We start from the raw sequence: 11,154 nt of genomic DNA, 5'->3' as shown, positions 1-11,154 counted from the left end.
AAGCGCCCTCTGCAGATCACAAGGAGAAATGAGACAAAGCGGCTCTCAGTACTACCCAACTGAATTTATTGACCTAAAAATAAGACCTCTTAATACTAAGGCACAAATAGACAGTTTCCAATTCAGGCAAACGCACACATTCGATCGGTTTCTCACCCAGTCTTAAGTTATTTACACTATTCCACAGCCATCTAAACACTAGCGCCTGCACCAGAGATTCATTAGTGGACTCCAGTTTAGATGTAGAGGGAGAGTTTCAGACATTTCATCAACAAATAGAATTCCTTCGGTGCATTCATTTCACATTAAAAGTTCCCCTTTTTGATAAAGCCCAAAGAATAAAATTTGAAAATAATACAGGTAATATTAAAAAAAGAATTATTCATCTTAAAAAATCTGTCACATTTGACATGCATGTTATTAATAAAGCATTGACTGTAGGTCAAATAACAATGCATTTCAACCATCAATAATAATGGAAATTTCACTTTTGTTATGAGCACTTGAGGTGTAAACTAGTTGTATGTAATTTGTGTTAAAGGGCCAGCTCATTCTCTCATAATGCAGGTCCAAATTCTCATTCTTCATTCTTGATGTCTCTCCACTAAAACAAATGCAATGACAGTGACAGTCCTGCAGTAAATTCTACCTTCATGAAGGTTATAATGTTCAGAAACCATTTTAGAGAGGCATTTTTCAACTTTTTGTTACTGTTGTATTGTATCTGCGTTGTACTGAGAGGTGTATTATTTACTGTAACCTCTGATATAAATGCGTTGGACATAATATTAGAAACACCTCTAAGTAAGATGCTAAATGATTTAACAGCACTACATTATAACCTTAGTGAAGAGAGGATTCATCACAGGGTTGTATTAGACTGCATTGGCTATACTGTAACTAGGTGGACCTGATAAACTGACAAGTGTATTGACTCCAATCCTGATTTGAAGACCCTTTTGATCACAACACTGTTGAAGCCATTATTCTGCATCAGCAGAATAACACACCACCACCCATCCCTCCACCCACCCAGTATACAATTACATCTAAGGCACTGGACGGTAGCAAATAAGAGGTTTTCATTATTAAAAAAAAAAAGTTATTTTAAAAGGGGGTCAATGAACACCATATTTGTGTGTTTCAGGTTTTCACTTCCAGTCTCTTTGGTGCATACCATTTGGGATTTTTTTTTTTGTCCAACTTGAATCCCTACATCATCTACTGTATTTGTTTTGTATCGTTTTGTTTTAGATCCATGTGTCTCACTGGAGAAATGTTCAGTGTTGGCTTTACATACCTAATACGGCATGTGTTGCCTGCGAAGACTTGGAGTAGTGAATACATCTCAAATACAAAAGAGGCACTTGTCACCACAGTGCATCTTCATTGGTCCAAGAATCTCAGTTCACAGTCTGATTGGGAGCATTGTTTCAACGCTTCCTTCCAGCAGTGGCACAACTGTGTGTGGTTTCTCCCAAAGTCCAAACAGTCCCAGCAGCAGCAGTTCAGTTTCTTCTATGTAGAAAAATAAATTAAAACTCAATGTCATTAATCTAAAAAAAACACTGCATACAGTATAGTATACACGTGTCCTAGTATGTCTATGCATACAGAGTGGCTATTTTGCACACTCAGACAAAGGACCAGAGCTGGTATCTGTCCGAGGGGTTGCAGAGGGCCAGAGAGGGATGCTCATGACGGGCACTCAGACACATGTTCCATCCTGGCATGTAGAATAACTGGTTCTATACGAAAGGAAATCAAAACAATTACTTTCCTGAAAAGATAACCCAAATATCTGAAATCATAAATAAGTGCACAGAAAACACTAAAAGACCAAACTCACATCTTTCAGTTCCCATTTTTGCTCTGCTCCTACAAATGTGCTTTTGCCTTTATACTGGCAGTCTTCCAGCTTCACAGTCCCCTCTGCCCCGTGCAAACACAGCTCCTTCTGAATGCTGTGTCTAATCTCGCGATGTGTGGAGAGCTCAAAATACTACAGCAGGAAGGAAACAAAAAAAAAAACTCTTTCGATTAAAGTGAATCATATTTTTGTCAATCAGAGATAGACAGTACATTCTCGGACTGACCTGGTTTCCTCCTAGTCCGTGACACGGGTACATGATCAGCTGCTTCCCACCCTCATTGTTCTCCCCAGCATCCAGACATGAGTCTTTGCCGACATTTTTCACCTACAGAGAAGGAGAGGGGAAGGGGAGAGCAGCGAGAGGAAACAAAATGAAAAACTAACATCCAGTGCAAGCTGTTCAAACAACTTTAATCTCTGGAGTGCTTTCAGTGGTGTCAAATTGGAACTGCTCAGTGCCCTCTGGAGATCCCAAGTGGAAACCCACAGTGGCTAGACAGAGCTCTGAGGTTTGGAAAGAGGAGAGCCGGTGGTGGGGTGTGTGATCTTACTGAGCCAAAGCGGAGTGGGTTGAGATCAGGCATGAAGGCTTCTGGATAAACGTTCTTCAAATACCACGAGAAGCTCTTGCACTGCAGCCGCGCACGGAGGTCCACGCGTTTAGAGATCTCTCCGAAGGCCCTCTGTTGAAACAATGGCAGGCAGGAGAGCAAAGCAGTTCCTTTACATTATCGTCAACACAGCAACACACTGCAGGCATGCTGGATACTAGCAGGGCTAACTACAAAGCAACAATGCTCCACCTAGACTTCAGATATGCTCTTTTTACTCTTTATCACTATTGTGAAACAAAATTGTCAGGCTGAGAATCACTTGGCAAAGGCGGTGAAGCTGTTTTCCATATAAATCTGGAAGTGCTGTTTACATGTTGAAAAGATCAATTGTTTTTTCAAATCTTTCTCTAATGGTTGCCATCCACACATAAATGAAGAATTATGGAGAGCTCAAAGTATGCAAGACAACACAAGCACACAAAAACAAGACTTCCAGCACTAAAATGTTTTATGAATTGCTATTAGACCAACAACACTAAGAGCCTACAGCCACACTAGTGGCTCCGTAGGGCTGTTCTTACGATGTTCATTATCTTAGTTTAGCACGTTACCACCGTGTTCACTATCTTAGTTTAGCACGTTATGTTCACTATCTTAGTTTAGCACATTATGTTCACTATTAGTTTAGCACATTATGTTCACTATCTTAGTTTAGCACATTATGTTCTTCTCTTACTGACTTTATTAGGGGGGTGGGGGGGGGCGGTGACAGCCCCTGCTTGTCTGCAGAGGTGTGATTTGTCGGTGATGTGCCTGTGTTGTATTTAAGGTGCTGATTGGAATCCCGGGCAGATCTGGGGCCCTGTGCTCCACCGGATATAAAAGCCCAGCTTCCCGTGCGGCTCTCTCTCTCTCTCTCTCTCTCCCTGCCAGCTGCCTGCAACCCTTTTGCATTGCTTAGCTTTTGTTGGACTTTTTACTTCACAACACCTAACACTACATTATTCAAGCACAACCCACATTGACACTACTGATTTCACTGACTAACACACTCCATAACTAAATTTGATTCTTAATTCATATTATTTGTTATAATGAATACTTTATATTGTTTGGCATTTTGTATCCGTTCCAGCTTTTGTCATGGCCCACGGGCCGGGTTATGACACATCCAATTACAGAAATAAAACTTATGATTCGATCGGAAAAAAAAAACAAATAGACATAACCTTAAAAGGGTGCAGTGTGAAGGATCTGGCGACATCTAGCGGTGAGGTTGCAGATTGCACCCAACTTAAACTTCTCCAATGTGCCAAGCGTAGGAGAACTACGGTGGCCAAAGTGAAAACGCAAATGGCCCCATCTAGAGACAGTGTTTGGTTTGTCCATTCTGGGCTATATGGAAGCATGGAGGCCAGCTCTGTGAAGAGGACCCGCTCCCTATGTAGATAGCTCATTCTAAGGCAACAAAAACACAACGATTCGTATTTTCATGCGATTATACACTAAAGAAAACACAGCGTTCCTCTAAATTAGAAAAAAAAAGAGCATTCCACTTCCTTTACTCTGAATCTCTGAATATCATCGTACTTTTCTAAAGTCAATGACTGTGTCCCAGTGCTCTAATGACTCCTTTGTTGAACAAATTAACTACAGACAAGTATTCGATCGCTGTTACTTTTAAACGGGAAGCGTAGCCGCACATTTAACAGGATTTGCAGGCACCTAATGCTCTTGAATAATGAGAGCACTTACTATAATGACGAGGATGCTGCTCACTGATAGCTACTACAGTGGATTCCTAGAAGCCGTTGACGGCGGCGTGCCTGTTTGAAGCCAGCGGGAGAGGGCTGGCCCGCTCTGTGAGCTGCAGCCCTGAGGGAACTGTTTATGGCACCTCTGGGACCACATGTTGGGAAACGCTGAGAGAGCTTGTGTCATTTAGCAGCGCTGACTTCCTTCAGACACCTTTTTTTCCTGTCGGTTAACAGCTTTCAGCCTCTAATAGCTAATCTATTTCTCTCCATTTCAGAGTGTGTTTAATTTCTACAGAATTCATGCACTGAGAATTGCAATAGTGAAATGCTGTGGTGTGTAATTCCATGCTTTCCCCTGCAGAGTATTTTAAGTGAGTCAGACTTAATGATTTATGATCAGACTTAATGCTGGTAATTCACAGACAGGAGGTGGATTTGCTCAAACTTGTCTTAAGGAGGGAGGGTGTGGGGGTTAATGAGTGATCTTAAAAAACACTTACATATGACCATGGGAAGTAGAAGTGAAAGATAATGACACAAAGCAATTTGCTGCATTTGAAAGGACAGATACACAGGATTTCAGAGGCGCATTAATGTCAGGAGCACTATACGTACATCTTTTGCTATCTGCGCGGCTTGCTGGTTACGGCGGTAAAAGATCTCCTTGTAGTCGTCCATCCAGACCTCCGCCAGCCGTACCTGGTTACGAGCGATCACTTGTGTGCCCTTGGGAAAGGTGTGGGGGCTCTTGGTGCGGAAAACATGACCGACAATGGAGCAAGGGATGATCTCCAGCTGTCCGCCACACTGCCACACCTGCAGATTAATGGGAGACGAGCACAAACATATGTATTATGACATGCAGTCAGACACACCTTTACAGCCCTTTGAATAGTGGAGTGATTCAACAGCTAAAAATAACACATCCCAGAATGACTTACCCTAAATGACATTTCAATATTCTCCCCGCCCCAGATCTCCATTTCTTCGTCATAGCTTCCGATATGGTAGAAATATTCTTTTGAGATGGAGAAGAGCCCGCCAGCAAATGTGGGAGTCCTGTCGACAAATGTCGCTAAAGGTTTTTATTGATTTCCAACAAGAAACAAGTTGTTATTCTATATTCATGTACATTTTTTTGCTTACTTGATAGGATACGTTTCATCCTTCCTCCTTTGTTTCTCATGATCTGGTAGACTCTCCCAGCCGAAGGAGAGGCCCCAGTCAAAGTTGCCCCGGTTGTGGTTCTGGCCATATGGGGACGGTTTCATGAACTCAAAAGTATTGAGATCTATTGTGGTTATATCAGGACTCACTACTGCAGTGTAGTTCTCTGCTATCCTGGCCAGCAGGGGCTCAAGCCAGCCATTAAAGCATTCACCTGTTAACAAACGCAAATCAGACATCATTACAACATATTTCATATGCAAACATTAGGTTGTTGAGCCGTGGGTGTGTAAGTCAGGGTGTGTCTGGCATGCAACAGGTTTTAATATGTGAGTAACGTCAGTGGTGTTGACCTACAATGGGCATCCAGAAAGGTGAGCGTGTCACCGGTGGCCACGGAGGCGCCCAGCAGCCGAGCGGTGATGAGTCCTTTCCTTTCTCGCTGGCGGACAACTCGGACAATGCTCAGCCGCTTCAAATACTCATCCAGCTCGTCCTTCAACGCATCTGAAAGTATGGGATAGCCATAGGAGATAGAGTTAAGTTAGAGGTTGAGAAGAACATTATGAAAAATCTGATGAAATAAGAGTGATTTTTGTACACAGTCTTATATATATATATAAGTATTGCTTAAACCTGCAGTAAGCAGAATGTTTTTGGCATCATTGGGCAAAAGATTCCATAATAACCTTTCAGCATATTGTAATTCAAGTGTTCTGAGAGAAAACTAGACTTCAGCACCTCCTCATGGCTCTGTTTTCAGGCTTTAACAAATCTAGCCCGTCACGGGAGACTTTGCCCAATCACAGGTCATTTCAGAGAGAGCGTTCCTATTGGCTGTTCATTCAACGGAGGCAGCTGTCAACTCTGATCAAATAGTCAAACTAGGCAGCGCTGATCAAATATAATCCAATATTCTGTTACTATAATGCCTATTTCTTGCCTCAAATGTTTTCAGAAACATCTTGTAGTGTGATGTTTAGCTGTAAAATGAGAAAGTTTGCTCCGGCTGATGGGCGGTGCTTGGTATTTCCTCAGCTGTTCTCAACATGGCTGTCGGGTCACAAACTTTCTCATTTCACAGCTAAAAAGTACACTACAAGATGTTTCTGAAAACATTTGAGGCAACAAATAGGCATTACAGTAACAGAATATTGATTCATATTTGATCAGCGCTGCCTAGTTTGACCATTTCATCGGAGTTCGCGGGTGATTGTCAGCTGCTCAGAGACGGCAAGGCTCCAGCTCGGCTCTGATTGGTTGTTTTCCTCCGGTCTGTGAAATCTTGCAGATGCCATTAGGAGCACCGGAGGACACAGAAGCACGTGATTTTTTTCAGATTACCTGTCTCATGCACTTCTGTCAGGATATAGTGACTGTTTTATAAAAATATTTTTTTATATATTTGCTCCAATTCTACTGGCTTTAAGTGATAAATAGATAATATTCACAGCCCTCAGCCTGGAGAGTAAGAATCAAACAAGCTGTCTGTATTTCATCTTCAACATTGCTGGCTGTATAGCAGGCCTCCAGCTGTGGCCTGCTCCCTACAAATAACTGAGCTTAGAGAGTCAGATGAAACCTCTCTCCTCTCGAGCAATTTGTTTCCTTCAGACCTCCTGTTTACAAGAGGTAACGCTGACTCACTTCTAAGCACAACCACTGCTAACTCCTCTTAGGAAAGTATTCACTAGCAGCCCCTCGCTTCCTGTTGTAACCCCAGTTCACGGGCCACAGAAGGAGCAGGGAGCTCCTCGCTGCACGTTTCGCGGCACACCAGAGAGCTGCCCACCCAACATGCTGTGTGAAATCGAACCCGAAAAAAGAGAGCAGGGCGGTCCTGAAGGGCCCTTTTGAATTTTTACCATCCACGCTGGCGTCGTCCACCAGGATGATCTCCTTGAGGAGAATGGCGGGGGAGGTGTGGAGGACACTGTACACCGTCCTTAGCAGGGTGCTCCAAGCCTCATTGTGAAACACAATTATCACGCTGGTGGTCGGCAAGGGGGGGCACCGCTTGAAGGTTTGCTCAATACATCTGCAGCGGGAAGGAGAGAGAGCACAAAGATCTGACTGTCCTGTACAGCTTCTGAGTGGCACAATAGTGTAGTTATTACATCTGCAGACTCTCCCCTGTGGGGTGTCCATTACGGCTGTGACACCGCATGTGTGGCAGCCTTTGAAATACCTGCCATATCAGAGCGGGAAGGACTTTGTTACTCGCCACCAATAAGATAGCCAGTACACGGAGAGGCTTTTATGTCTGCGTCATGTACTGACTATCTACTGACATGTACTTGGACTTACATGCATTTGGGTGTACTGTAATTTGCCAAACACAACTGTGCTTCTTTCTGAACTGGCCACAGTAACTGGGCAGGCATGCTGAAACAAAGTCCCAGTCAGAACAATCATCTCTGTGGTTTCTGCCTGAGATTTTCCCCAGTTGTGAAAAAAAGCAAATATGATGAATGTGTTTGGGTTAGCCCCCATCTATATTACACTTATGTGTTTGGGTGTTTTTTCAGTGTGTGACTTTAAGTTATATTCTGGGCCAGTACATCAATCCATGGAGTAGTAATAGGGAAAGAAGGGTACTTCTTGTACAGCACCAAAGCTGCATTCACACCCACTAGATGGTGCAATTACATGTTGTTTCAAAACCATTTGGAAAATGAATTGAACATTTTTTTGGTCTACTATGTTCACTAACACGATCTTCTTGAGCTTTCTTGCACATTTGGAGTAAAGAATTAAGTAAATGTGAGGGATTTTGCACGGTTTTACCAAAGGATTGTACAAATTGGCATACTCTGGTGGTCTGGTGTCTGCGCCCAAGTCTCTGCTCAAGGAGATGCGGTCACTGGCGTAAAGGTTAAAGCAGTGTTTCTCTTCACCCCTCTCCTTCTCCTTCTGCTCCTCGGGGCTCAGCGAGTCTGTGTGGAAAAGTTTCCCAGCAGCCCCGGGGGCGACAGGGTTCTGAGGTGGCCTCTCCAGAGCCGGCCTGAGCTCAGCGGCGGTGTAGTGACCCGGCAGACAGGACACGCCACCTGCGTGGTCCGGCTGACGTACGGGGGCCCTGATCTGCATCTTTGGAATCACATCTCGGAAGTTATTGACAGCTCCCATCACCATGCCCAGCATGGCGTCCCGCTTCACCGCCATCTCCTTCAGCCACGGGTCCTCCTGTTGGCTCTGGCTCCCAACCTCCCATTGTATGAAGAACAGGAATGTGACAAAGACAAGGGCCACTATCACCAGCTTGACTGGGTGCAGTCGCCTCCTGAGCACTCTGCGGAGGGCTATCATCCTTCTTGAATGGAAAGCAGGCTGGTTGTGGACTGACATGCAGCTGTAATCAATAAATAACATAAATAAATAATATGATGATGATTAACCAGCATTAATATGATTGTCAAATTGTCAAAAATAACTGTATGACCCTGTAAGATGGCAAACAAAGCACTTGTAGGTCCATAACTGCACTGTTGAAAACTGCACACGCAAAAAATAACCCATAAAGATCATGTCAAATAAAACAATGTTTAAATCATAAGTTTATGAAGGAAGGAAAAAATATATAATTGCCCAAATTTTCACATTTAACATCAATAATGAAAAATATATATATCACACTGGACTGAGTTGGATAATAGACCTAAAAACGTCAGCTCATCAATTAATAATCTAAAGCAAGATTATTTAAAGGAATATAATTAAGTAAATGCTGCGGGCTATTTGTAAAAAGCAAATACAACACATTACTTGCCACTACATTAACATATGTACTTAGAGCATTTTTTTTTTTACTTTTTGTCTCTGAAATAAAAAACAAATCAAGTGTGTAGCAGTTCCTGGTGGAGCTACAAGTAGTCAGCTGCCATCCGCAAATCACACATTTCCAATGGGCTTCAGCAACCATTGCTCTGGATCCCCTCAGAGATAAAAGACCACACTTACCATGAAGTCGCTGAATTACAGACTTGGGTTTAGAAAAAGCCCTTTAAATTCTTCTTCAAAAGTTCAACCAATGACATCCTGCGTCGACTTGGAAGATCCTTTAATCTGTCGCTTGAACTCCAAACTTTTTCGCGGAGACAAAAAAAAAAGATTTGCTGTGTTCTTCTGGCTTCACACAAAACTTCCGTCTCGTTGGATCCAGGTGCTCTCCTCCTCTCAGGTAGAGGGAGGAGACGTGCCAGCGCGCATGCGCAGAATGACCCTCTGCGTGTCCATACCTGGAATACTAATGAGAGAAAACCATCAGACGATAATAAACAAGTTTGGCAATCTTGTGGCTTGACTTGTTGTCCTGTGATAACCAAACCTTTTAAAACATATTTGCCAAAAATCACAGCTGATATATAGCCCTAAACATGTTTTTTTTTTTTTATATAGCTTATTTTGTATATTGGTAGAAATTCCATTTTTTTATTCTTATTTTATTCTAACGTTTTTATCTATTCTTTTGTAATTATACTGTTTAATTTGCACCAACAAAATCAAAGCAAATTCCTAGTGTATACCTCTTACACCTGGCAATAAACACGATTCTGATTGTGATGTGTCGTGATCTGAAGTAGTAGTGTGCAGTTTGACTTGAGGAGTATTCTGCAGGCTGTGTGTTCTCCACAGAGTCCCTCACATTCAATAACGGTGCCATTAATAGGATTTGTTCAACTGGTCATTCACTGGGACAGTTGCTGGGCTACAGATAAACCGAGGAACGCATTATTATACCTCTCTCACACACACACACACACACACAGCACCACCGCATCCAATCAGGCTCTCAGAGACAAACACAACTCGCAGCACACACAGCTGGAATTTATGAACACAAACTAAAAAAAAAAAAAACGCACATGGTCCAGCGCGCACTCGGAAAAGTTACGCGTGGAAGAGAATCTGCACGAGATTATTCTAAATCACATCTGAGCTAGTGATAAAAAGTTGTATAAAAGCTTGACACTCACCAGAGGACTGTGTAGTTTGATCTAATCCTTTAATTTCCCAGGTTCCTCTCAGCGGATGGTCTTCATAAAGTGTTGGATGCCTGAAGGAATCCAGCCGCAGGGAGTCTGCTCCGGTGCCCAGTTTGAGCTCTTTCTTTCTGCCTTTGACTTTGCAGCAGTGACTCCATCTGTATAGTGACTGTGTTTTCCCCAGCACTTCCTATCCACGGCAGGCATCCCATTTTATTGTGTCCATTAAAATGTTCACTGTGTGTCCTACTTTTTTTTTTCTTTCTCCCCCTTAGTCACGCTTGTAAATGTTTGTCTATGTGGCATTTGTTTGATGATGTTTATTCAAGACATGTCTTAATCAGGAGGGCAGAAGAAAAAAAAAATCAACATCATGTATATCTAAATAATTTTATTCTTAAATATAAGCTTAATAATAACACGTGTATCTGCATCCTAATAATATATATCACAAGATAACACATTTTTAATATTGATTTTCATATAAATTAACTGTAAGAAATCATTTTATTATGTATCCAATTAAAAATAGGTTGTCTAACAGATAGGGGAGCACACTTTTCCACACAATTTTCGATAAAAAGCTTCTCTAAGCGCTCTATGTATATGGAGGTTTGTGTCTTCAACAATGACAAAATAAAACACAAAAAAATATGTAAGATTAGAGTGTACTTACAGATCAAAGAATGAACAGTTAATTAATAAAATAAAATGGTAAAATAGCACATTTATGTCACCGATCAGCAAAAAAACAGTATACCATACCAGCAGAAGGAGCAAAGCTTTGAAATAAAGATACAATTTCTTAAAAGTAATGT

The 11,154-nt window shown here is 42.1% G+C and overlaps 1 protein-coding gene across 3 annotated transcripts; it reads right to left on the bottom strand.

Annotated features, from left to right (window-relative positions):
- Positions 1–49: 49 nt before the first annotated feature.
- On the bottom strand, positions 50–10,499 carry galnt3 (UDP-N-acetyl-alpha-D-galactosamine:polypeptide N-acetylgalactosaminyltransferase 3 (GalNAc-T3)). Of its 3 annotated transcripts, none has more exons than XM_037789678.1 (12): positions 10,328–10,499; positions 9,312–9,597; positions 8,164–8,703; positions 7,217–7,389; positions 5,709–5,858; positions 5,331–5,565; positions 5,126–5,243; positions 4,800–5,000; positions 2,425–2,556; positions 2,097–2,198; positions 1,850–2,002; positions 50–1,748 (listed from the first exon to the last, which is right to left on the bottom strand). In XM_037789678.1, the coding sequence occupies exons 3-12, from the start codon at positions 8,697–8,699 to the stop codon at positions 1,635–1,637; spliced, it is 1,914 nt and encodes a 637-aa protein (XP_037645606.1). In that variant the 5' UTR covers positions 8,700–8,703; positions 9,312–9,597; positions 10,328–10,499; the 3' UTR covers positions 50–1,634. The 3 variants fall into 3 exon arrangements, with proteins under 3 accessions (XP_037645606.1, XP_037645607.1, XP_037645608.1); XM_037789679.1 differs by lacking the exon at positions 10,328–10,499 and adding an exon at positions 9,878–10,056; XM_037789680.1 differs by lacking the exon at positions 10,328–10,499 and adding an exon at positions 9,997–10,015.
- Between the last annotated feature and the right edge of the window lie 655 nt (positions 10,500–11,154).

This window comes from Sebastes umbrosus, chromosome 13, assembly GCF_015220745.1.
Source record: "Sebastes umbrosus isolate fSebUmb1 chromosome 13, fSebUmb1.pri, whole genome shotgun sequence".
NCBI classification, from domain to species: Eukaryota; Metazoa; Chordata; class Actinopteri; order Perciformes; family Sebastidae; genus Sebastes; species Sebastes umbrosus.
The sequence above is the reverse complement of the archived record's forward strand: the minus strand, read 5'-3'. Positions and strand labels throughout refer to the sequence as shown.